Source organism: Crocodylus porosus, unplaced genomic scaffold (assembly GCF_001723895.1).
Source record: "Crocodylus porosus isolate Cpor-Errol unplaced genomic scaffold, CroPor_comp1, whole genome shotgun sequence".
Taxonomy (NCBI): Eukaryota; Metazoa; Chordata; order Crocodylia; family Crocodylidae; genus Crocodylus; species Crocodylus porosus.
Window position 1 is genome coordinate 200,908,609 of NW_017728906.1, and position 27,400 is coordinate 200,936,008.

The 27,400-nt window shown below is 47.6% G+C and overlaps 1 protein-coding gene across 1 annotated transcript; it reads left to right on the forward strand.

Moving 5' to 3' along the window:
- On the forward strand, positions 1–26,413 carry MAP6 (microtubule associated protein 6). Its single transcript, XM_019530515.1, has 4 exons — positions 1–5; positions 8,678–8,891; positions 10,638–10,834; positions 26,245–26,413. The coding sequence occupies exons 2-4, from the start codon at positions 8,760–8,762 to the stop codon at positions 26,312–26,314; spliced, it is 399 nt and encodes a 132-aa protein (XP_019386060.1). The 5' UTR covers positions 1–5; positions 8,678–8,759; the 3' UTR covers positions 26,315–26,413.
- Positions 26,414–27,400: the final 987 nt, after the last annotated feature.

Genomic DNA, 27,400 nt, shown 5'->3' on the forward strand with positions numbered 1-27,400 from the left:
ACTGAGTAATCAGCTTCAAGATGAATGGAAGCTGTAATAGATCCTGCCTCTTGGATGGTGATAGGAACTTGAGAAGTTTGCTTCTTCCCATGCACTGATGCAGTCCTTGCTGGGATTTAGCCAAATATATCCAATGCTCTTGTCGTTTTTTCATCCCTTGGTGCTTGTTCCATTTTCTGAGTGAGGTTTCTCTGGCACCTATTAATACATAAGATGATTCACCATATTTGCACATAGATTTCATAGACAATGCTGCTGGAAGGGACCTCGGAAGATCATCGAGTCCAGTCCCCTGCCCAAAGAGCAGGAAGTCAGCTGGGCTGATAGGATCCCAGCAAGATAGACATCCAAATGTCTCGTGAAGGCGTTCAAGAGACATAACTGACTATATATAGTCCCAGTTATACTAAATATGTGTGCTTGTGTGCATGCACTTGCCCACATGCAGGCATTTGTGTGTGTGTGTGTGTGTGTGTGTGTGTGCATTTGTGTGTGTGTGCCTTGAATCTTAATGTTTGGGTGGGGGGGGAAATGATCTCAGGCCCAGCATCATTCCCATTCCCAACATCTGAGAGACATTACAGTATGTTACTGTGCACAGCCTACAGAGAATAATGTTGTCGTTGCCCTTGAGGAAATCTGATATTACAGCACGCCAGATGCCACGTGTAGGAGAGGAGACAGGATCATTCTTGGGATAGTGCTGGCAAATCTCACTCATGCTGACAGGACAATTGCTGCACCGCTTTGGTTGGAATTGGCCTTTTAATCAAAAAGAGCTGTAGTGTAATTGTGGATCCAGAGTCAAAGAGCTACAATTGCTATGGTGTGCTATGCTTGAAACATCGGAGGATTGTCACACGACAGGACTCCAAACTTCTGACCTCCCCGTGAGAATATAACGTGGCACGCTGCACGTCCATGTTGCTTGTGCATAGGACCCTGGTATGCAAATAATTGGGTTTTTGATTCAGGTGCTGAACTCACCAGAATTGAAGACTGCAAACATTTCATCTAGTTCAGAACAAATCGGTCCATTTAATTTTGGGAGACTGGTAAGAAAAGCAGGGGTACCAAAGGGCTGGAGTCACAGACCATTCGAACTCGTGATCCAAGCAATTGACTCTTAAAGGCATCTGTGCTCTTTCTATTGCCAAAAGCAGCGATGCGACCTTGCTGAAAGCTGCGTTCCAGGGTGTGGATTTCCATTCATTTGCTGAGAGTCAGCATGTGCTCTTGATCAGTGGTGCAAAATGATTCCCATTGATTAGCCATTTTCAACATTAACTGAGGCTGTAATAGTTGGTGGTCCTGTGCAAGCCCTGCTTCCATAGCACCCTAATACAATTGTACTGGTAGAGCAAGCAGAACAGCTTTAGGGCCAAAACTTGGTTACCTTCTTCACCTGAGCAATCATATTGGTTTTGTGATTATCCCCAAGAGCCGTCTCAATGTCCAAATCTTTTTTAAATCATGTTAAGCACTTGGACTGGATGGCCTCATGTGGCGATGAGGCCTACCGTTTAATCCCACGTTATTTGCAGTTGTACATTTCCTACTTTTTAATTCCCTTGAACCCTTTCTTCTTGCTGTGATAAGGAAGGAAAGAAGAGCTTGGAGCAGTTGGGGGCTGAATTGCAAAACAAAAAAAAAGGGGCAGTCCCAGGAGCTCAGAAGCAATTGTGAATTTGATGAACGGTTTAATCAAAAAGTGGGAAGTCATCTTTAAGCATCATTCTGACATCCTGAAAATGAAACGTCATTTTTAGAACAGCTGAAACATTTTTTGCGTCAAACATTTTCAAAATGAAATGTTTTGACTTTTTCTCTCCCAGCTGTTTTGCTTTCTCTTAAAAATTGGCCTGGCTTGAAACATAGGATAAAAATAATGGAATACCTTGAAAGGAAATAAAGCATTTCATTTGGAGTTGAAGGAAACATTTCAGGCTGCTCCCGAACAGAGGGGTTTTTTTTCCCCCTTTGGGGAGAGAACCCACCCACTTTCATGATAGATTGCCCTGAACTATGGTTAATGTTGCTTTTTTTTTTTTTTTTTTCAAATCAGTCACCAAACTACAAAAAATAATTATTTACACAGCTCTCAACAGACCTGTCATATCCCCTTTCTGGACCATTGATTTTGTAACAAGACTGGAGGTTTCATAATCCCGTATATGAATTTAGGGCTCCTAATTCAAGCATGCTAAATGTAAGTGTGGCACCCTGCCTAATGGCCTTTAGCGCCCTGCAGAAATTATGTGCAGTGAATGCTGTTGCTCCCTGCTAGCTGGCGAATTTTGGGAGCTTCAACTTGTGTATAAGGAAACCTAAATGTGGCTGGGGGACCTACAGTCTGAGATGGACAAGGCCTTGCAGAGAAGCCCTGACTCTAGGAAGTGGAAAGGTTTGGACCATGTGTGGTGTGTACAGTGACTGTGAGCTAAGGTCGTCCCCCGGGATTGGACGCAAGGAATTATTGTAGCTTAGTAGCTATAGTAGACCCGCATCCCGTGTGGCTTGAGACACTAGAGAGAGCCCTATAGCGCACAATAAATCACGGGTTGCACGTTCACACTCTGTTTGCAGTTTCCAATTACAGCTTTATGTGCAGTGATGAGGCCCCATGAGTACCAGATCTTGAATGCAATTGCACTAATGTTAGCAAGATAAGCTAAGTACACAGGGTTTCGCGAGGTCACCGTGGGTTAATGCTGGTATGCCTGGCATCTCTTTGGATGGTGAAATCAGCTGCCTTATGCTGGTTTTGATTTCAGGTACACCTCTCTTGAAACTGCGGGGGAGCAGCTTTGAGATGGCATCTCGCTGAATCGGTTCAGCCTGATGCCTGTCGGGCCGTGGGTTCTTGGGGAAAGACGCGGAGGAAATCAGTGGTTGTCTGACTTTCAATGAGCATCTCTTGAGGTGACAGCCACGCATAGATCAGAGCCTGGATTATGCCTGTACCTCCCATTGAAGGGGTATGAGCTACACAACCATGTGGGAGTCCAATCTAAAACACAAAGGGAAATGACCCCAGCGGCTTCATCTGAGTGCCAATATGGTTTCCCTGAAAAATATGGGCATCCTTCAAAGATCATTGAAGTAAGCCATTAGGTTGGATGGTCTTTTCTGTGTCACAGCGCAGTCGCACACCTCACTCCCTGCTCCGGAGAGGATCGCATATGGCCAGATGGGCAATATGCATGGCCTGATGTTATGCGAGGGTATGTTGCCCATTGCTTTCATGGGCTTATTTTGGGTCCTTTTCAGCCCAACTTGAATGATCTTCAATGGGGATTTCACTGGAATCAGAACTGTAGGATGCCAGTTATTCAGGGTTGTTTGCTTGCACATACACTGTCAGTATATGGCTTGCCATGGGGCTTAGCTTGGTTTTCTTCTAACATGACACCAGCAGTAGACTCTCTGTTAATTTTAAGCACATCTTGCCAGGGCAGGAGGGAAAGCCAGGGGGTGTTATTGGTCCTGTAACCTACAGTCTTGCTGAGAAATAAGTCCATAAATCCTAACAAGAGGAAAGGTATCTCCAGCAAAACCTGTGGAGCTAAAGAAGACCGTGTCTGCTTTAAGCAGTCATTTTCTCCAGCGCTGACTGCTGCAGTTGCATCTATGTTCACTGTGAAGGGGCAGCCTTGCTGCATGCACTAAAGGGAAATGATCAGCTTCCCGGGAGGAAGTTATCTGCTCCAGCACTGGTCACGCACATCTCTGTGCTCGTTGCTGCGTTGCAGATGAGGGCACGGGCTCTGGTCTCTGCCTGCTCTCCCATTCCCTTTCCACCTTTGGTAGACACATACGAGTACCTAAAGTAACTGTGCCGTAGCATCTCGTATAGATGTGCCCAAGGAGTAGTTTTTTTTTAAAGAAGCCTCTGTGTGCTTTTAAGCCACATCCCTTAAACACACAAACATTGCAGAATATGAGCCTAGTTAAAATTGGTCCAGTTCTGGCTGCAACCAGGATTTAACGTGGTATGCTGTAGATATCTCCCACTAGTGTCATGGTCACAACCTTGTTTGGAGAATTTGACATTAATGGAACGGTTGGCGATATGGGAATAGGATAAAGCTATGAAAACGTATTTTCTTCAGTGACCTAATAAGGTTTTGAATGATGGGCTCAGATCCCTGGCACTGCTCTGTCCCTTCAAGAGTCCAATATTTATAACCCATTTCCCAGCAAGGCACAACATTTTAAGATCAACATCTTTACAGTGTGTTGGGTGATACAGGATATGAAGAACAGCAATTTGGCCTATGCTGTGAAATATTTCAGGGGCTAGGGAGGGAGTGTAATGTCTTTCCAGGAACTACTGCTAAGTTCTCCATTGACTGAAAAAATCAGACTCATACCAGCAAATAGAGGGTATGCAAGATGTCCTATCGAAACAAAATTCACCATGAATATAAAATTGAGCTAGGTACTAAGAAGTAGCCCATACTCACGGTTGTTGTCTTCTGTTTCTTTTCTAGCCTACTTAGTTAGTGTTTCCTTTCTTTCCCAAGGTATGCAGAGAGTCCATCCCAACCTCCCCCAGTTAAGTAGCCATTAAGCTTAAGAAAATGCAAATCAAGAAGATGGTTGGCTAACAGTGTCATTAAAGTGATTCCCCAGCCAGAAGCAATAAGAGACTCTGCTCCACTTTTCCTATGCAGTGCACTCTCTGGATCAGCAATATCAGGCTTGTGTAGACCAGTGGGGGAAGCATATTCCAGTCAGTGGCCTCCGTGGGGAACACCTACCTTGAGCTCTTGGGCAAAGGCATGTAAGCAGTGCAATCCCATGATCCTGGCTGATCTAAGTTGCTGAGTCTAAGCATCGAGAGAGGCAGTTCCTAAGACATCTGGGATTCAAACCATAAAGAGCTTAGCAGATCGCAGAATCAAAGAGAAGTCAGGCTGGAAGGAGCCTCCAGAGGTCATCTAGTCCATCCTGCTGCCTGAGGCAGGATCAGCCCTATCCAAACCGCCCTATACAAATCTAAGGGAGCATCTGGGGTTGTACACACAGACTAACCGAAACCCGGTGTACTGTCTAGTGCACAGCACTTGTGCAAGCTGCCTGTGCGACTCCGTGATGGGTATTCTCATCCTGCACCAAGAGGTCTTCTGCACTGGCTTCATCGTAGAGTCGTTGTAGGCATACGTAGTAGAGGGGATGGAGGTCTGGGGCTCCAAAACAGGCCTCCAGCCAGGAGGAGGACACTGTCAACCATTTTCTGGACAAACCAGGACTCCTGGGTGATAAATTTTGGTCACAAAGATGGGCCTAATCTGATTATTGAATAGCTAAGAAGGAATCTGCCTGCTTCCGGTGTTTTGTGCTTGTAATATGCACCCATCTGGCTCTCTTCCAAGCCCCAATCCCAGCCCAGTGCTGACAAAGACAAACAATCACCCTATCTGGCTGTAGTAACACGGAGCTTTGGAAAAGAGAGTCATCAGTGTGCCAGGCGTGCTGCAGCTGAAATGACCTCCTTTACACACACGCTGAACAAAAAGAGGGGAGTGAATGGAAAGCGGTGGGACTTCTCTTCCAGAGAGCAGTCATCAGGTCGGCCCTGCTAAAATACAAGGCAGATCATTGCATGGTGGATATTAATAAGACGTTAGCATGCTCAGCATTGTCTATTAATCCCCATTAATACCAGCAGAGCACATGCAGAGTGGAGATTCACAGAAGTTTAGGGCTGGAAGGGACCTCAGGAGATCATCGGGTCTAGCCACCTCCCCCCACCACTCTGGGCAGGACAGATTTGGCAAACTATGTTAGACTTATTTATGACTGTCAGCCAGGGCTCTTTGAAGCTTCTTGAAGCTATAACCACCTCACTGGGGTACAAAGATCTCTTTGGTTGTTGGGGGACCAGTCATGTAAAGGTGCTGGGGAACCTCAGCTCTCAACAGGAGTGGAGGGGGTTGGGTCCTTTGCAGGTTCTCCAGTGACATGGTATGACTTACTCTGCAATGAACATGCTTCATACCAGGTCTTGAAACCTTCCTACATCTAAAATATAGAGCCTAGTTACTGATCATAGGAAATATAGAGCCTAGTTACTGATCGTAGGGCTGGAAGGGACTTTACAAGGTTGTCTAGTTCAGCTCCTTGCTCAAGGCAGGATCATCCCTGACTTTACCATCCAGCCTAACTTGCTTTTGAAAGTTTCCAAGCATGGAGACCCTCTAGGTCACCTGGTCCAATGCCTGACCACTCTCTGATGACACTGTGAGCCCCGAATGGGGCTCTGTATCTTCTGAAGTACCTTGGGATGGCTCTGGAGTTTATGTTAGTCTGCAGACAAGAAGACTGAGAGGGGCTTGGATAGCAGCCTTCAACTCCCTGCAGGGGGATTGCAAAAAGGATGGGACCTTTTGCAATCTAGTTTTATTTAGGATGGCATTTTTCAGGCACAGAGGTTCCCGGAGTGCCTAGCAGAATGAATAGATGGAAGAGAGATGAAGCAGAGCCCATATTTCTAAGAAGAAGGGGAGTCAAGGAGATGTAGTGTTATGGGGGGTCTGCTCTAACTGGCAGGAGGTTCAGAGAAGAAGTGTCTCTCATCAACATTGAGAGCAACTGTTTAAAATTGTTCCAAAGTTAATAATAACTGAGCTTTTACCATCTTCAGATGTGTTAATAGGACAATAGTGCTTATGGCAGGCAGGATCGGAAATGTAAAGATGCCCATGTATTGCCTGCAAAAGTCTTAAAAAACAACAAGAGCAATGCTACCTGGGTGTATGAGACTTCTGCTAGAGCCTTTCAAGTCCCACTTTAACACTTTGGAGCTACAAAACGCATGCTGGCACCTTGAGTAGTGGGGGATTTCATCTCAGATGAAGAAATACATTGGCTCAGGATGCAGATTGTATTCTCTACTGCAGCTGGTTCGAAAATGGGTTTTTTTCCCCTTCTTTGCAAAACATTTCAACAAATCTAGATTTTCATTCTTGTCAATTTTCTCCGAAGTTTTCATTGAAAAATGGAAAGAATTTGCCTTACAGATAATCAGAATGCTAGTTTGGGGTTGGTGAAACAACAAGAACAATTTCCCATCACAAGCCTGTCCCATTTCGAAAGAAATGGAGATTTTTTTTTTTTACCTAACATTTGTGATGGAAACGTTTCACCACGTCTAATGTTTGCCACAGGGGGCTGTGTGTATGCTGTAAGGATACTGCCCATGACGCTGTGCCCTTAACAGCATCCTTGTGACAAGAAAGAGACCACGAGCTTGGTTTTTAGTGACAGAGAGCCCGGCCAGGTCTAGTATCTACAAAGCATTAAGGCCCCCTTTTATATAGCAAACAACTTTGTGTTTACAGCATATGCATCCTAGATCTCATCACAGAGTAAAACATACTTAGGTGACTGTCTCCACATCCTGCTTCCCATCCAGTAGCACCGATCTCCCTATGCTAACCTGTGTGCTGGGTCACGCTGCTCTTTGTTTCGGTGTTCTGTACCGGTCTCATCAGTTCACTGTCTCCTGGCCTTGGAGGCTCCTCGAAAGCTAACGAGCTACTTCTGTGCAAGCCATATATTATATGCCTAGTTTTGTGTTCATTGGGGCCTACTCTGGTGAATGCTGTTACCAGGGCCTCACGAGTGGTTGTGTTAATTCACGGTCCACGAAACCTGTACAAACTACAGTCAGTTTGTGCTAATTCTTTAAAAATATATATTTAAAATAGCGCGGTAGATGCACAGACTGTGCTGAACAGAGGTTTAATGCACCTTTTCTGGTATGACACAGAACATTACCCATAGGCAGTGATGAGTGACGATTGTAGGAAGTATTAAAGTCTTTGCCTGCTTGGTGCTCATAGAGGTAAGCGTGCTAACCAGCTTGCATGCTGAGATGGCATACCAAGTAAATGGTAAATATGGCTCGTTATCTCCACCAAAAAGAGAAATATTTGTAGGAACCTCTTGGGCACAGATGAAATAGCGTAGGTCTAGGAGGTGGCATCTAGCACAGTAGGTTTTGTCTATGAAAGCTCATACTTCTCCAAACCAGCTGGGTCCTTTGCAGGTTCTCCAGTGACATGGCATGGACGCTTTTACACGTACTCCAGGGGTGGCGGGGAGCAGCGCTTTAATTAGAGCACCTCCCAGGGCCGCTCTAATTAAAACACTACAGTGTTTCTGGTTTTGTGCTTCAAAACAGTGGTGGGGGTGCTTGAACTAAAGCTTGTTCGACGAGCTTTAGCTCAAATGCCCCCGTCACCATTTTGAAGCGTGAGGATGCTGATACACAAGATGTGGGAGGCTGCTAAAGTGCGCTAATTACCATGCTCCAGAAGACTTGATTACTTAATTAAGCAGCCTCCATACTTGTGTACAGGTACCCTATGGTGATAACCTGCGCTACCTTCAGCATAGATCTAAGGGACCTTTAAAAGGTCTTGGGCCAGAGTTTCAAAGGAGCCTGGTATTTGAGCAGCTAAACCAAGTTCCCATGTTTTCAGCATCCAGCAGTTTCAAACGGCCAGATCCAAAGCCTAGTATTTTTCCCATGGGCTTCAGCTGGCTTTCAGTTAGACCAAATGAGAGCCCCTTCTAACAGGACTCACAACTTCCCACCTCCCTTTCCACTCTCTGTGTTTTCCTCTGTTGTTTCAATGCCTGCATCTGGTGTCTTTTTGATCCCCAGAAATGAATTCAGACCTTGGACTGACATCAAGCCAGTGAAAGCTATAAGAGCAAAGACCTTATACAAGCCCCCTGAGGAGAAAATGACCCATGAAACCAGTTACAGCGCTCAGTTCAAGGGGGAGCCTAACAAACCCGCGCCAGCCGATAACAAATTCCTCGAACGCAGAAGGATACGCAGCCTCTACAGTGAGCCCTACAAAGAATCTCCAAAGGTGAGAAATACAGTGTAAGGCCACGAGGGCCAGCGCTGTTTGCAACAGGGCCCATCTGAACAACAAGGCACTTCCTAGGCGGACATCACAGCATTGCCTGGTTCATCCCACTGCCCGTATCCTACGCATTGCTGGCCAGAGACCCTGTTAGGATTAATTCTCTGACGTCCTACAGGACAGAGGGGGCTGGATTTTCTGCTACTGTAGGACCCTGAAGTCAGCGATACCACACTGAATTGTAGCAGCTCAGCCTCTGGCCCAAGAACAGTATCTGTGCATTTTCAATTCCCCGATCTCTCCTCTAGACGATTATGATTTAGTAACTACAAAGCTGCAAGTGCTTTGCCTCTTCTGATGTCTTCTCAGGAGAAGCATGCCAAGGGCCAGACACTCAGCTGGATGGACATACTTCCACTGATGTTGGCCGTAAGGTCCAGTGGCATTCAGGGGAGCTGCACTATTGCACAGCAGCCAAGAGTCCATCCCAAGAGGCAAGACATCCACCCCGAGAGTCCATCCCAAGCGGCAGTCACATTTTTAGGATCTGGCGTTCTTCATCCCTCCTAGATTTTGCCCAGATAGTCACGGTGTTGTGTGGGTCTGTGAGAAAGAGAGAGGGGTCCGATGGAAAGCTGTGCTCCCCTCTGGATACTGAAGCCTGTATTTGCTGCCCCTGTCCCTGTTGGCAGAGGACGAGCCCTAGATATCCCTGCATGTTGTTCCACCATTTTCTCTACCTAGGAAAAGGGCAAGATGAGGGATGCCCTTCTGAGCCCTCAGGCACTGGCAACAGTATGAAGGTATTAGTGCATGGGGATTCTGAGACTTTTTATCCTCTCCTTTTGAGGGCAATATTTTCCTTGTTTTATCCCCTTCACGTCAGTCATCCCCCTAAAAATGACTGAAGTCGCAAAGCCACTCTGCAAATTACCAGGGGATGTTAAACCATGCCCCCTCTCTCCACGGACTGTGGGACTGTCTGCACAGCAACTCTGGCTTTTTAAAAGAGGGCATCCTCAAGGTGTCCACCCCCACACACTCCCGCTCACACCCGCCAAACCCAGAACTGCACCAGCGAAGCCAATCCAGGGGCATCCCACATGATCACTCCATTTCCACCACGCTTGAGAGCAGCTGCCACAGGGGATGCCCTTCGGACAGCCTCACCACTGCATTTCCAGGTTTGCTACATGTGAGCGGCAGCGTGCAGGTGAGGCATGCTTCCTCTCTGAATGCACTGGGGACGCGCTGTGGGCATACCCAAAGCATCGCTCCATCCTGCTGGGCTTCCTTAGTACTGAAGAGTCCAACAGATGACACAAAAGTCCTATTTCACTAGGTAGCCCCCGGCAGCTGCTGTATAGGTTGTTCTGGTAACTGAGACCTAATGAGCAAGGACATCGCGGGGATCCTTAAACAAAGACCACGGAGCAAAGAAGGACGTGTTCTTAGCTTAGTGGCTTTCACATCATCTCTTAGGAGGTGGTGGATGTGAGAGATGATTTCACATCATCCCTTGTCCACTGGTGTAAAGTAGTTCAGCCCCATTGACTTCAAAGTCATTGCCTCCTTTATGTTACTGAGGGGTCTGAGTCTCTGTACTCAGCGCCAATTCAAATGCCCACTGCCCTGACTTAAATAAATAGATGAATACTGCTGTGTCTGCTGCTGTTTCAATCTAAATCCTGTTTTCCACCTTTCCTTGTGTGTCTCTCTGTCGGTGGTTTGTATGTCACACCCCTGCAGGTGGAGAAGCCTAGCGTTCAGCCTTCCAAACCAAAAAAGACAACAGCAAGCCATAAACCCCTGAAAAAGGCCAAAGACAAGCAGATCGCATCTGGCCGGGCTGCCAAGAAAAAGAGCGCGGAGAGCTCCAGCGGGACAAAGCCAGAGGACAAGGAGAAAAGTAAAGAGATGAACAATAAATTGGCTGAGGCGAAAGAGTAAATTTCACTGCACTTTTCTTTCTTCCTTCCCCTTCTTTCTTTTATTAAATAAAGGCCACAAAATTAATTAGAGGCTTCTAATCTGCTTTTGTTCTGATTGTATTAGAAGCTTTCATGTTTTATTTCCAAGGAGGATTAAGACTCCTCCTTTCAGAGGTCAGGTTTTCTGCTTTGCCTGCACAACATGGATCTCTGCAGAAAGAGGAGGAGAGGCAGCAGGAGTGTAGGATGCACAGAGGATTGTAGGATTACAAAGATTTTCAATTAACTGCGCACTGCAGATGTATTCAAAGGCTTGTCCCTTTCCTTGAGCCTGATCCTCCAGTGCTCTGATCAGGTCAAGCTGCCATCGATCCCGTTGACACAGGGAATGAGCTACATTTTGTTCCCAGGACCTGATCCCATGAGGCTGAGTGTCTCTTGGGGATGCTGAGCTCTGGCAACTACCACTCATGTCAACAGGGTAGGACTGGTGCTTGGCATCTCACTGGATCAGGCTTTATATGACATCCCTGTAAGCCTGGAGTCACTCCGCTGAAGTCAGTGGAGTGACTCCTAATTTACCCCACTGTGACTAGGAGCAGCATTTGTCTTGGAGATGGTGGAAGTGTTGTCCAAGTCTGATGCAGGATTAGATGCTTTGTAATTCATGTGTTGGGCCAGATCTTCAGCTGGTCTAGGTGGATTGAGCTCCCTTGAAGCCAGAGAAGCCACATCTGCTTACACCAGCTGGAAATCTGATTTCTAGGAGGATGCAATGTGAAGTAAGGTGCAGAAGGAGAGTCCAGCTGCTACAAGGATTTTCTGACAGGGCTTCAGATCAGAGCATGTTACCTGCAGATGGTCCTTCCCCCTCATTTTCCAGGGTTTGTGTTTTGTTCTTCCTGCTTTGCTTGGTCTGAATTCTTCCTTTTTTTGCTAGGGGCAAATGGATAGTGCACACCACAAGAGCTAAGAATAGGTGTTAGGAACAGAGTCGATATGCAGATATGGCCTTATTGTAACTAGAATGGAGCAAGTCACTATTGTTTGCTAGACTAATGCCGCGGTCACAGTTGTTTTGAATGTATCTACCTGTTACAGTTCATGTTGGCTCTCATATGTGCTAACAGAGCCAGTTGTAGGGGGCCATAATCTCCAACTTGGACAACCCCCTGAGGTCTCCACTCTGGGTTCACCGTGCCTTTACTCTTTTAACTTGTCCCCCAATGTCAGGTTGAATTGGGAGTCAGTCTACACAAATAGTCCATTCCCCAGCCCGTGCAAATTGGCACAGCACCAATTAATGTGAGGAACTGCTTGGATTTCTACCAGCTGACAGTCAAGACCAGAATATAGACCTCAGGAGTTGGTTCCTGGATTCAAGGGGCACAGAAAGAGCTAAGCAGCTTGCTTGAATGGGCTGAGGTTGACCAACCTGAGCTGTTGAACTACCTGATGATAAACTCATGGAGCAGGTGCAGGAGTTGAGACTTGTGGGCCTTGGCTAATCTTTCTCGCCGTGGCCCCAGTGCTTCAATCCAGCTTCCCAGATTCGCAAAGCCCAGACAGGTGGGGAAGGGGGTTTGCAAGGCAAGAGCTCCAAAATCTCAATGCCCGAAAGATGTTCGAGAGAGAAATGTCTTCCTGCTAGACGATGTTAGGTGTAAGCTGTAGAGGATGGAGCAAGGTTGGAAGAGGGTGCCGGTTTCAGTTTTTGCAATCTAAATCTTGGTATCTTTGAGCAATTAAGATGGGCACCACTGTAGAGGGTTGAGAGGAAGTCTAGGGAAGCCCCCCCCCCCCCGAGTGAATTTTCTTGGCCTGAGTAATGAGTAAATGCAGAGTTTAGTGTGTTGTGCAATGTGTCCTGTTTGCCTTGTGATAATAACAGCCTGAAGCTTTGAGTATAAAGTAGGTGTCATGTTCTGAATTCAGTGGTGTATTTCTAAGCTTAGCTGTGTTAGACCTGTTAGTATGAAATAGGATGTGTATGTGGAAAATATATATACATGTAGATACACACACACACGTGTGCGCGCACACACACACACACACACACACTCTCACACATACCTCCAGTGTTTTGGAGGACACCAGGGAAATCCTCCGAGAAGTAAAATATTTGCGAATGTAATGCATTTCTGACATGCATGCACACTTACTTCATGGAGAACCTCACAGACCTGTTCATAACAGCCATTGAAACCTAGGGCTCGGAAACCTCATGGACATGACTTACCTACAAACCTCCGATCTGTTTTTGAGTGCAGGGTGGCTCAGCGCAGGCTGATGCTGAACCCGTGCAAGGTAGCGCAGTGAACAGCTCCTCGCATCCAAGTGCCCATCTCTTAGCTCTTTTAAGAGAACTGATCTTCCAAGGTGCTGCAGGGTTTCAGCATCTCGAGAGTTACCTCCATTCCCCTTTACACCTCTCAGTAACATGCCTTCTTATCTCAGGATATAGCACAGCAGCAGCAAGGGCGATGAAGTGTCAAAGCAGGTAGAAAAAGGCAGCAAAACACAGAGATGGTTGATGGTAGCCAGAAACACTGGTTTCAGCTTACAAGAGGAAGTCCCTGCAGAGAGCGTCACCATTCTTTTTGCCCTTAGTTATAGCATGCCAAAGTAATGCTCCACAAAATGCCCAATCATCTTGAAGTCAATGAGAATTTTACCTTTGACTTTAGTGGGACCAAGGGTATGGGCATAAGAGGAAAATATACCAGGGGGGAAAAAAAGAGGACAAGATTTTATCGCACATCAGCTGGTCTGTGTTATCTGCTCTGCAGTAAGTGGAAGCTAAACCACAGTGGTCCTCTGTGAAAGAGAGAGAAGTCATCACAGTTAGCTTTCATCTACTGCAAGATAAGGGCATCCACATGGACGACTTCACAGGGCAGGTGATGTCCACCCCTTTTTGTGTTGTGGGAAATTGTCCCTATGCCCATACCCCAAGGTTTAACCTCAACAGCTCCCATTAACTGGCCAGATTTTATGTCCAAGGGGCTCTGTGCACTCTGGTAGTAGTGTCCCAACCCATGCTGTTCCCAAGCGTGCTCTACCCACACCAAACCCAATCATACTCCTGTGACGACTTTCTGGGGTGCCCATCTCTCCCTGCACTTAAGATTTCAGTTGCTGACATGCTTGACAGCACCCACCGGTGACAATCCTGAAACGTTCCCATCGGCATATTTTTAGGTTTGGAGCAGGTGAGTGACATCAAGCGGGTGGCCCATGCCTGGGACAATCTCAGACAAGGCACACTACTGGCATAGCATGGACATGCCCTCAGTGCAACAGCTGCATCCCTACTGGGGGCTCTGTGCATACATCCAAGTGCACCGTATAGCAATCACAAAGATCAGTACTAGGAACTATAGTCAAATCCGGTTTTAGGATGAAATTCTACATGAATATACCTGCCCCACGATTAATCCCCATCCCACTATTAGAAAGGAGACAAACATCTTTGCTGTTTCAAGTTCACGTTGATACAAAGCTTGTCACTTTAATTTCAAGAGAGGTCTCTGATGGTGTACTTGTGTTTCCAGCTACCACAGAGCTGGTTCTGTTTCACTGCAAACTTGTAATAATGTTTTGCTTTCCATGTAAAATAATATATATATATATATATACACACACACACATATATATATATATAAAAAAAATGTTTGCTTTTTCCCTTGGGAAGAGGTCCTCTGCTTTGACTGCTTGCTTCCTCATTTTCATTGTATTTCTTTGTTGTATTTTTGCAAGATGGTGCTAAATGCGGACTGAGCTGCTTTTTCCAACTGCTTTGCATAATCAACCACCTGCCTCCTCATCTGCAATGTTTTTTGCTGTAAATACGTGGTTTCCCCTCCTAACCAATCCCTCTCCCCCCACCCCAAGAATTCGACGTACTCCTGATAGCAGATAGGAAGTGTCTAATTAATATTTTGTGGCCTGGGTTTGGTTGCATATCACAAATTGTCTCTTGTAATGTGTTGAGCACACCACCTCTCGGTGCTATTTCATTCTTGCTGTTAGTATGAGAATGACAAAAACTATTAATGTATAGCCAATTGATTGTGACGTGCTTGTGATCTTTGCTTGCTCAAAGGGTTTTTTTTTCCCAATGATAAATAAATGCTGAAGACGAACACCACCTCCTTGATCTCGTTTTCTCGATAAGCAGCACAACGGAGTAAGTGAAGGAAGCACCCTTTCCTATATTAAGCAGTTTGACAGTGGGAAAGCCATGAGTTTCGTGTCATAGAGATAACAGAGATGCCGCAGGCTGAGTCTTTATGCCACTATAACATAAGCAGGAACGGAGCGCTAACCATGAGCACAGGTGAAGATGGACAATGAAGTCATATGAATAGGTAGTTTGGTTTTCACGTTGAGGTGAGCAAAGGGTTCACGCTTCGCATCCCTGCAGGTGGACTTCACACCCTGCTGTTGTTCACCTGACACTTGGCAAGGGTGGCAAAACCTGTTCCAATGAGGAAAAGGATCTTGCCAAAGTGTGTTGATTTCACTATTAGCACTTTTCCCCAACAAAGCCACTTCTGGCCCGTTGGCATGAATGAGGCGTCTTTCCATCATCATCAATTGACCTTCTGCAGTGGAGCGTTCCAGCATGATAACATAAAAAGAAAATTATGTGGTTGGTGAATGCTCCATGGCACATCTGCAGCCATAAGCACCGAACCTCACAGCCATACCTGTGACACCCGTGCTTGCTCCACATCAACCAGTGCTTGATCCACATCAGCTAGCGCTTGATCATCGTGCCCATCTATTGGAAAAAGATGGTGCCCATTCATAAGTTGTCTCACCTGTGGGGATAAGCAGCAATGAGGAGATGAAATAAGGAAGCCTATACAAAGCTGAATTAATTTTGGAGTAGGGTCTATAACAGGGGTGGGCAAAGTGATGGACCTGGCCAGAGGCTGGACTCCATTTCCCAGCAGCTGCAGGCCCAATCTGGTCTGCAGGCCAGACTTTGCCCACCCCTGGTTTATAAAATACTAGCTGGGGGAGTACTGTATTTTATCACCAATAACATGCACCTTTCCCCCCAAAAGCCAGCTGCTGGAAATCATAGCTCAGAATATGGCTAGAGTCGTTTCTGGCACATACTGGGCACAAGTGAACATAAAAGCTGCACAGGACTCACGTGGAGCAGAACAATGAGCCAGCTACTCAATTAACTATTTACTACAAGGAAAGACCACCTTTTCATTCTCTGTCTTAAAACCAACACGTGGATTTTATTCTCAGGCACGTTGTAGGTAGAAAAATCTGGCATTGCAGACCATTTGTGCTGACCATTTGCAACCGTGAGTCCTGTTGCTAAAGGGTTAAACATGCATTTTGGAACATGCCCATGAAATGCTTCCAGCACAAGTTGCGGTGAAAGAGCAAAGTAAGGGTATTCATATAACCTAATGGTGATTATTAGCTGGGGGAAAGGGGAAAGATTAGATGACAGAATTGATGGCATTTGACTTCAAATTGTGGGCAGAAATTGTCATTCTGCTTCTCCCTCTCGAATCTGCAAGCTTCTGCCCTCACTATTTTCCCCTCTGATTTTATTTTCTTTTTTAGTGGGCTCTGTATTACCATACTGGGCCCAAACCTTAGCTGGAAAGCGCTGTCTGTGTGCAAGACAAATCTTCAGCTATTCTGTTTCGACACAGCTGCGTGGACTTCTATGCAAGTACGTTGATTTAGTTCAGATGAGAAACCAGCTCATTTTTACCCAAATCCATATTAGTGTGCTAGTATACAGTGTAAGTAAAGAGTTTACATTGCTGCCTTGTCTACAATCTGCTATGGTGACCTGCCGCATTCAGCACCATCCCAGAAACACACACACGCCACGAATCCGTGTTCATTCACAGGTTATGCATAACAACCAGCCACATTTCAAAGCATCCAGTTCCTCTAAAGGTGACCACTGCTCATTTTTACCATTTTCAAAGGCATATCTCTGGTAGTCCAGTGACACAAACTTGCATTGTTCAGAGCATGAACGTTGGGGGAGTTTGTTTGTGAAAGTCCTTCTCCGCACAAGAAAGCAATGCCTATTAGCTGCTGCTATCATACCAAATTAAAAGCCTGGTTTGGGACTTAGGTGCTATGTATGATCTGATCTAGCCAGTCAAGGATCCCATACAACAGGTGAGCCCCTGCAGTTAGCATTTCAACAGGGACATAGAGGAGCTCCCCCAGAAACACTCAGTGTTGGAAAACACAGCACTGTCGCTCTGCTGTCCTGAGAATTTGCTCTAAATGTCAAAACCTGACTATGTGATGAGACAAGATAGTTTTATGGGGCAGCATCGCCTGTAGCTTGAATAGAGGTTTGAGTGTCAAGGACTTCTGGCATCCCATCACAGTTCTGCTACCGACTCACACTATAGCCCCGAGCAAGTTACTTCCTGTTGATGAAGCTTTGCTATCTCATATGGATGCTGCAAGACTTAATGTCTGTACAAAGCTAGGAAGGTAAGTGTTACTCAAAAGGGACCGAATGCTTTGTCGGGTGCTTGTGATGTGGAGAAGCCTGGAATGAGGATTGCTATTAAACCTGAACTTGTTTTAGCAACATGCTCTTGAAAAATATTGCAATGTGTATGTTAAAGCTACCAAAGGTCAATGTTAACTTGAATACCCAGCCTCACACCTTCAAAAGCCAACACAGTCCGAAGTTGGCTTTGAACTATCATTATTTTGGTCAGAAAATCATGCGCTTGGTTAAATCTGCCAAAATACGTGTGATTTTGCTTCACTGTTGCCTGCCTGAGAAAGCAGAGCTTGACTAATGCTTTGCTGTGGACCGCTATCTCCAAGCCATCTTTGAAAAGCTTAACCAGATTTATTCAGCTGTCACCCCCCATCTCCGGCTGTCACACCAAGGTCAAAGTTACCTGAAATGGATATTTTACCGGCTGACGTATGAGCCCTACCCAGATGTCTCAGTAGCCGCGGCGGTAGGATATATTGCTGCATCTGCTGCTGCAGAAGAGACTAGGAATATTGAGGCAAATGTCTCCCAGCACCTTAGGGTTACCATTTGTTTTCAACCATCCATTTTCAATCGCTACGACATCAGAAATTGAAAAGGAGCTGCAAGGAAGAGGAACCGGTCCCTAGTATGGATGGGACGACACGGTAGTTTTGAGTGCTAGGAGTATCATCCTTAATACTGTTGCCTACAGCTCTGAGACACTAGACCTCAGCTGGACCTTAAGCACCGTTTTCCAGTAACAACATGGTAAGTCTGATTTAGCTGTGCATTTAAGGGCTCTGTTGTGCACATCCTGCTTTGCTTGTGTAATCCCACGCTGCACGTGAGCAAAGGTTTGCAGGCCCAGGTAGTGAACGCCTGATACTTGCTGACTGTTGGCCCTTTAGGAAGTAGGATGGTTGCTTGTAAACACCATTGATTTCTCTTGCAGGTGACCACGCACCAAGCTGCAGACCTGGTGACCTTCATTTAGTCGGGAGGGCGAGATTTCTGTCGACTGAAAGGACCTTTTTGCACCAGCTTCCTGCAGAGATTCTGCTGCGGGAGTGACCCACAGGAAGGAAACAACTGGGCTCTTTCAGAAGACGATGGCAAAGGAGACGTAAAGTTAGGTGACACATTTAAGAAACATTTAAGGTGAAAATTGCTTTCGGTACACATTGGTTTAAGCTTTCGTTTAACTCAAAGGCATAAGGAAGAGAAAGGGGAAGAAGATGCTCAGCTCCTGAAACCACCTTGTTGCCAGCTCCCATGATGGTCCACCCAGTCCTGCATGCAAGTTGCTTCTGGTCCCTCTGGGGACATTGCTGTGGCATTTGCATGTCCTCGCAGCAGGGACAGCAAAGCTCCACGGCACCAGATCGGTGAGTCCTGTTGCGTTCGCTGCACCGGGGCCAAGGACCCTGCCATACGGGCGTTCGCTAGGTTCCTTGTGGAGCTGAACAGTGCTTCAGTCCTGAGAGCCCATTTTCACAGCTGGGGCTTGCACTGCAGTGGCAAAGGGCTCCACGTGACAGGAGACCTGGAGGGTGGCTTGCGGATGGGCTGCGGCAGATCTGAACAACGGGGCTCTGCATCGCTGCTGCCTTTCTGTGCGCCCCGGCGGGCTTTCCCGTCGTGCTGGTGGATTACCTGGCTCACGGCGACTTCTCCCAGCTGGGACGAGCCTAGATCTCCTCTCACGGCTGTCTATGCTTCTCCTGCTCTTCACGGAAAAGGAAGGCCGCTGCCACATACACGCGCTCCGACTCCCACCGCTGACCGGCCCGCTCCAACTGCGGCACTGAGTTTCGACGCTGGCTTCCTTTCCGTGCTGCGTCACCTCCAGGATCCCACCTCGCCTCTCTTCTCTCACTTAAGTGTGAAATTGCCCTTCTGGCCTTCAAGGCCTCTCCCTCTTCCATGCTCACTCTGTAGTCTTCACCCACTCACCCGCTTTGGCATGTCGGTCGTGCAGGTGTTGAGTCTGTCCCACGCCGCAGCCCTGCACTGTGTCTTCTTTAGGTGCCTCATGGAAAAGGCACCTCCAAGCCCCGTCTTCCCCCACTAACCCGCTGCCTGGCTCCTGGCTCGTCTCCCGCTAACTGTAAGCGTGTTCTGGGCTTTACTTTGCCTGTGTAATTCAGAATAAAGTAGAAGTGACTCCTCAATGGCCCTGTGCCTCTCACCTTACTCTGTGTAGCGTCCGTCCCCGTGTCTCGAGTCAGCAAGTACATCGTCTGCCCGTCCTAGTCACTGCAGTTTGTCTTGTTGCTATTTCTTATCGGCTTTTGGCTTTGCTTGTGTTTCTGTTCCCCACATGCCTCTTTCTTACCGGGGAATCCCAGTCAGCAGCCTTTGTCTCCTAAGTAGGATTTATCCTCCGTCGGAGCGGGAAGATCTGCTTTTGCAGAGCTGGTCGAACCTCTGGCTTACCCTGGCTGTGAGCGCCGGGCACTAGGGACTTCATGGGAGCATCCAGCCCTGTGAGTTATGGAAGATAAGAGTGAGCTCTGGGGCTGGACTCGATGATCTCCCGAGGTCCCTTCCAGCCCTAATGTCTATGAAAGTCTATGTCTATGAAAGCCCAGAAGGGCAGAAGGAGCTAGAGACGACCCCACGGCGACTGATGTCAAAGGAACGGCGTCTCCTAGAACAGCGGGAGCCACATGGAAAAGCCGCCTCTGCAAACATCAGAGCACCCTGCAGTGAAAGGAGAAGCTGGGCTAGCAGAAGCCCCAGAGAGATCACAACCAGGACGGCTGGGGTCTGGAGGACAGCAATGCCTGTCCTTATGGAAAAAGCCAGAGCACAGGTACGTGGCCCCACAGCACAGCTGGCGCTGAATTGTGATGGAGTCACACCTTGGCCCTTGTTCCAGCGGGGTGAAGCTCTCTCCTTAGTACTGCTGACTGGCCCTGGGCCAGCTCAGCTCTGGTGGCAGGCGTTATGGGTAAGTGGAAAAGGAAGGTACCTGCGTGCAAGGTACAGAAACAGCCTAGGGCTGGCTGCTTTCTGTTTAGTACCGACTTCTGCAATACAGGGAGCAACCACAGGGATGGAAAGGAGGGGAGAAGCCTCCTGATCTTCCTGGGTGAGCAGCAGAGCTTAGGACCTGGCTGGTCGGTCTGACTTCACTGCAGGAGCAATACCTGACAGAGCTGGACTGCAGCCATCACTGAAACAAAGAGGAAGGAACGAACTATCTTTCACCTCCCGGAGTGAGAACTGCAGCCACATTGTGCAGTAATCTGGTGTTGCTGGACCCTAAAGGGTTGGGTGGTTGATGTCAGGAAAAGAGGGCTCTTATCTGGGAGTGCAGCGAAGGGTTGGGGGCAGGATAGGAACCAGTGGCAAGATCAGGAAAGAGACTCTCCTGCTATAGTCATTCAGATGATATTGATGGTCCCTTCTGACATGCAAAAAAGGCACATGCTAAATATCGTCCCTTAATTTCCTGCCTTTCATGGCATCCCATTGCTCTCTGTACATTGTCTCTTTACATTGTACTCTCTTTGGATCAGGGATGCCATCTCCCCCCTCTTGTGTAAAACCCCTAGCACACAGAGGACTCAATCAAATCAATAAATCTCTACAAGAAATAAGACCTAACAAGCGCCTAACATGGGTTTAAGCTAAATGGAGTGGGGAGGAGGAAATGTTTAATCAATGCCAGGCCAAGATAATGGAATGAGAGAGCTTTAAAGGACTAGAGGTCTGGTTCTTGGAAACTGAAGGAGCTGCATTGATGGTCTACTCCGTGTTGGCCAATTTCCCTGAAGTCTACTCCCTGTTGGCCAGTTTCCATGAGGTCTACTCCGTGATGGCCAATTTCCATGAGGTCTACTCCGTGATGGCCAGTTTACATGAGTTGAAGACTTGGCTCCAATAACGTGTGTGATGGGGAAGAGCTGGGATGCACAGAAGGAGCCCTGGGGGCTAATGAATAGGTCAGATGCCTTTAGAAAATAGTCAAAAGACACATTGGGCAGGGAAACAGCATAGCCACCATTTTTCATCAAGCCTCCAAATAATTGATTTCATACAGGATCACACAATTAATTATCCTCGGAGGAGTATGGAGACGGTGCTTTCATGTTCTTGCTGATTCACTTTCCCTGCCCAAATTCTTACCGTGGGCAGACCTCCCAGTGCAGCCAGGATATGCTGCTGAGCCCACAGCATGTAGTTAATTCTCCCAGGATAGCAGCACGTGACTAAAGATCTGAAGTTGAACAATAGGAGCCTGCCAGTCACCAGTGGAAATGCCTCCTTCAGGAATCAAAACTCACTGGCACCAGAATATAACATCTAGCCACCTAAACTTAAAACAGTAAAGGCAGGGAGGCACCAGGGGAGGTCAGAAGGGTTGAAGGCAAGAGAAGGTGGAGACCTGTGTGGAGGGGATGGCTTTAGGGACACAGCTATTCACCTCACTTATTTAGGACTGGAGTCCCAAGGGAGATTTTTGATGCCCCTGCCATTCACAGTACCTCTGGCCTGGTCTGAGGGCATCTAACATTGTTCAGTGTCTAAGTTTCTGCTGAAAAAGTCCCCCTACAAGCCCCAAAGTGCTTGCTGCTAGGCAGGGGTACAAGCAGCTACATCCTCATAGCGCTGAGCGGCATGGCCCCATCTCACAACTAAGCACGCTCAGCATTCACGCAGTAGGACATCTTCACCTGTCTCACGTGCAGGCCCTGAGCTGGAGGATGTAATCGGTGCATGTCCTCTGCATCAGTGCAGACCACGCCTCCCCCACCCCACAAGAGATAGCAGAAGGTGTTGCTGGGCATTTACCCAATAACCCAGTGCCTAAGGTACCCACTCGGGATGTGGGAGACTGAAGAGTGGGGGGTAACTACCTCCTCATCTAGTCATCTTTGCACAGAAAGAATTGTCCCCTCCTTTGTTTTAAAAAGAAGGGGGCAAAAACTAGAAGAGGTCTAAACACTCCCAAGTGGGTGCCTTGGCCAATCGACTATTGACTTGTGTCCTCTCTCTTTGGCATTACAAATCTTGACTTTTGTTCTTCACGTTGGCTTATTATCAATAGAAGAGGTGAAACGACCTCAGGCCTGTGGGTGAACAAACCTACCACAAGGTAGGGGAGGTACTTCTGAATCCCTTCAGACTGAGGAGAGACTTGAACTCTGGTCTTCTGCACCCTCACTAACCAGCCTAACCACAAGGCTGTTGTGTAAGAAGGGATGAGAGGCTCTTTTAAAATGAAGGGTGAATATATTATACCAAGTTAAAAGAAGAGTGGATTTGCATGAATGAAACAAGGCTAGACTACCATGGCTTAGTTTCCAGCTCCTGTGAGATATGAGTGGACAAACCAAGTCGTTTCCACCAAGAAGCTGGCATGCGGTAAACCTTCTCCTCAACTCCCATTCCCTTTTTGCACATTGTCATTTGTTTGTCTGAACCCCAAATGCCAGCCACTTCTTTTATTTGGTGTGGAGCCCCATCCAGTAGGGGTGTGGTGGCATTTTCATTGACTGCCTACCAAAGTCGTCTCAGGAAAGAGATGGAGAGTCATGCTGCAAGTCCGCTTCCCAGTCAGGGTATAGGTACGAAATGGGTTCAGCCCTTTGAAGACCAAAACAGTCCTGTGAGCACACGCCAGAGGAGCTGAAAGTTGAAAGCTGAGGTCTGGACAGAGAGTAGGCCTCCCCAGGGTTCAACAACTGCTGAGCTGGAGTTTTCAGGACCGCAATATTGGATTTAGGTCTCAGCACCACTTCAGGCACCTATGTCCTTTTCCTGGATCTGGCTGAAGGACCCTGTTCCTAAAGAGCAAGACCATGGATGACCACAGTGTGCTTTTGAGGGGGCAGGAATCAAATGCAACTTTTCTTCTTGCATTTGCATAGTCGCAGCTATTCATACTGACTTAGCTACTTTTCCTCCAGCCATCTCCAAGCACTCTACAGAGGTGGGTATTTTGGCACTGAAGCACCAGAAAGTTAAGGCCTAACTCCTCCGAAGTATCTGCTTTGAAGCCAGTGGTGTTTAGGCACCTAAGCATCTTTCAGGCTCTGGGCATCAGTGATTTACCCTAAGTGATTCATTCGTTGTTAGAGCCAGATTGTTTCCCTCCAGCCACTAGCTACCAACACCAGATGTAGCTGCCGGTGTGACACCTGCTCATAACAGAATAGCTGTAGGCCATGCTAATCCCATTTATCAAGTGCAAGCCAGGAACCCCGGTGAGATCCCTGGCATTATCCCTGTTGATGGAGTCTAAGGAAGAGAAAACTCTGTGTAATGCAGGTGAGAAACACGGTCACTCAGCGCAATTAAAACACAAAACGCCATTTTATGGTTAAGCTCGATGGTTTCAAAGTAGACCCCACATGCCTTTCCAGATCTCTTATAAGATCCTGCCTAAAATCCATCCATTCATTAGCATGCCCGTTGTTCCGCTTGCATGCCATCTAATGAACTGCTGCCGTGACCTGGCAGAGACTTTGCTTGTGTCGGATGATATATTTTTGTTGCGTACGGTCCCTTGTAAACTGCAAAGCCCTCCAACAAATGCCCTGCCTACCTGAGGCAATAAGGATGTGATAATTTCATCTACATAGATGTTATATTACTTCAGGACCTGACTTGTCTTTCCGTCCACCTTTTGTTCCCATGATTTCACCCTCCTGGCACGCGTCTCACACAGCCGCCAGGCATGATCCAAGCACTTGCTGTGTGCAGGAGGAGGCCTGGGATGGGGTGAGGAGGGGGCTGTTTTGTTCTTCCAGCAGAAGCAGTGTAATCCCTCCTTTGTCCTGGAGGTGGGATTCCCCAGGGAATTCATGCAGACCCCTCCACCCTCCCACTTTGTGCCTGGACTGAATGAGCTTGCAACAGGCGCATCATTATTCTTACTGGAGTCTCTTGTGCAAAATGCCAGTGAAGGCCCGGGGGGGTGATGGGAGACAGACCCTCTTCCCTTCACAAGGCTGATTCACAGCAGGCTCCTGCTATGTGACTCCAAGCTTCACGACCATTCGATGCCTTATGCGAAAAGAGTGGATGGCCCCCGCCCCGTTCCCAGCGGAGAGGTGTTTGCAGCCTAAAGCCGTCTGCCAAACCCTGGTGGTCTTAGCAGGGTAGAAAAGAACTGCGGAGGGGCCGAGGACACCAGACCCCCCCGCTGCAGGAGGAGGGGGGCTCCGCACACGTGCAACGAGGGATGCGGGCGCTTGCACCGATGCAGCGCTGACGGGGAGACGACTTCAGCCTCTAAAAACACGCACTGGGAGGCACCGCAGCAAAACACAGCACACCCGCCCTCTGCACGCGGTCCCCGCCAGTATGGATGCAACGGAGCTGCTTTCATGCAGTGCTAGGTGCGCCCATAAGCACCATGAGCAGACTGGCCTGTGCCCAGGGCTCCCCTAGCTCACAACCATTTCAAGGGACCTGCTCTGCTTTGCGGTGGCAGTCCCCAGTGAGGGTCCCAGGAGGAGCAGAAATGGCATCAGGCCCTTGGGGTGAATCACTTAAGGGAGGAGCTGTCGGCCTGTGTCTCCTATGAGAGGGCATCTCTCAGAAATGAGAAGATGGAAAGGATTCAGCTGGCTCATACCCCATTTCTGGAAATCAGCCAAGCTACCACCTCGTGCCTACCCAGAGGGTGCTCCGGAGACCTCCCATGGGAAGTAGGGCCTGCAGGCCCCTTTTCACAATACATTACAGCAGCAAATCCTCCCTCCCGGTGCATATGGAGGTCAGATAACCCTGGTTCTGATCCAGTCTGTGCACTGGTGCACCCTAAAATGCTCTGCTCTTGCAGGGAAAGTCCCTCTTACAAGCTGTCTGCCAGAAGTGTGCTGGGTTTGGGTGGCTGAGACGTTACTGTAACTACGGTCACGCCGGCAAGTCATTAGATGCAAATAGACTCTGTGTTTAATGCCTGAATGGTAATCAGTCCTCACACAAACCTGAGGCCTGTGTATGAATCTCCTTCCAAAAGCCGGTTTGATTCCTTAAGATGGGGAAAGCAGCCATCAGGTGACAGCGGTCATGTTAAATGTCACCTGGGGTCTTTTCTACTGGCCCTCAGAAATCCTTTCCTAACACCTACATGCTCCTATCCCCCCCCCACCATCTCCATCCCAGCCATTGTGGATTCATTTTTTTCCAGCATCCTACTTGATCCCTGCCCCAACCCAAACGCTTTCTGCTCTTGCCTCCAGTCCCGCAAACCTCTTTTCTCTTCTTCCACTTCCAAGGGCACATTTCCTTCCAGTCCCAAGCTCTCCTGGTCCCTTCCTCAACCAACCAGCGACTCCAAGTCCCTCTCATCTTGGGTTTGCAGCTGGTGGATGCTGGTGCTGAGTCCGCTGCAGCTTTGCTGATGTACGCCAGCTGCACAGCTCTCTAATCAATACCAACATTTTAACCGTATGGCAGGACCCAACCGCATCCAGATTCCTCCAGGACCTCACCATAAACCATGCACACCTGAGTTTATAGTGCGTGGCTCCCTTAGATGGTATTCACCAGCATTCATTGCCAGCTTTGCAGGGAAACACACTGCTTGTTTGTGGCACGGTTTGTCAGCAAGGTGCTCTTCGGCTTTTGACGCAGGTTACAATCAATTGGCAGCGTTTATTGTAGCTTGGTTGAACCTGGTCTTAGTCATGTGCTAACCCAGAACGAACCGATGGAATTAGGTGCTATCTAAAGCCTGGCGAAGTTGATGGAGTGACCTTCATTGACTTCAAAAGGGTTTGGATCAGCTCCTAAGTGAGAGCAGGATCCATCACTATTGACGGCCTATGAATCATTTATTGGGCATATAATAAATGGATGCACAGTACAGAGATTCATTGCAGTCTGGGGGAGGTGTTCTCTAGCCCGGCATTACCTGCTGCATCTAAACAGCTGCAGAATGATTCTCTTTTTCTGCTTGCAGGACCTCTGATAAAACCACCGGTGCTACAGACCAGGAACCAAGTACCTTAGTACAAGACCAACCCACATGAAGAGAAGCACGTTGTCCTGAGCGGGAGTTGGAAGAAACTCACAGTCTGCATGAAACGTGTATAGTCCACTGGCTAATAAACCTGCTGAATTGATTTGCACGGTGTCCTCTGCTGTATGTTGTTCCCCAAAATCTGCCTTTTTAAAGCAGCCGCCTGGTTTATCTTTTTACCTGCTTGTGATTGGATTCATGCTTGGCTGGCTGGGCAGACGCATTCAATTTTCCCTTTGTTTACACCAGGAAAATCCCACTGAGCTATGCTAGTTTGTGCTGGCATGTGGGAGACGCAGTATTCATGTCTATAAATCACGGAGGTACCATCGCATTGGATTTTCGAGATTATCCTTGGAGCTTAATTGATTGGATCAGCAGCTCTGTTCAAAAGCCTTAGAGACTTAATGCGATACAATTTCTTAACTGCTATTAGGAACTTACATTTGATTATGCTTGCTCTTTGGGATCTGCCAAGGAAACCAAACCCCTTCCATTTATAGTGCAGACAAGTGCATCTACTGCATTTTACTAAGTAACTGAAGAGTGAAATTCAGCCCAGTGCAGAGGTTCAGCACAAGCCTGTGACACCAAGGGTGGCTGGAAAGTGGGTTCCTTTCTCTATGAAAATATTTGACATTCTGGTGGGAAACTAGAGAAAGTGAACATTTCCATCTGTAAACATCACCTCGGCATCTCACGGGAGCTGCCATCCAAGGTTGTGTATCTAGCTCCACGCTCATCTACAAGCTTGGCTGTCTGGTAGGACTACAACTCCCAGAATGCACTGACCTCTCCCACCTTATTGAGACACAATGGCATGTCATGATGAGAGGGGACAAATCCCTGTGGTGCATTATGGGAGATGTAGTCTATTTGGAGAGGCTGACCTGAACAGGCAAATGGGGGTATGCCCAAGGCAACATTTTTCCTGATAAATTATGGGGTGCATTTCTCATTGCTTTTTGGCTTGCATTTATCTGGGGGGGGGTGTCTGTGAAAATTCAACCTTCCCAGAGGACAACAGTGATGCTCAAGCCATGAAGCTGGGATTCTGCACAAGACATCATCCGCTGATGTAGAGTTGCCTGATTTT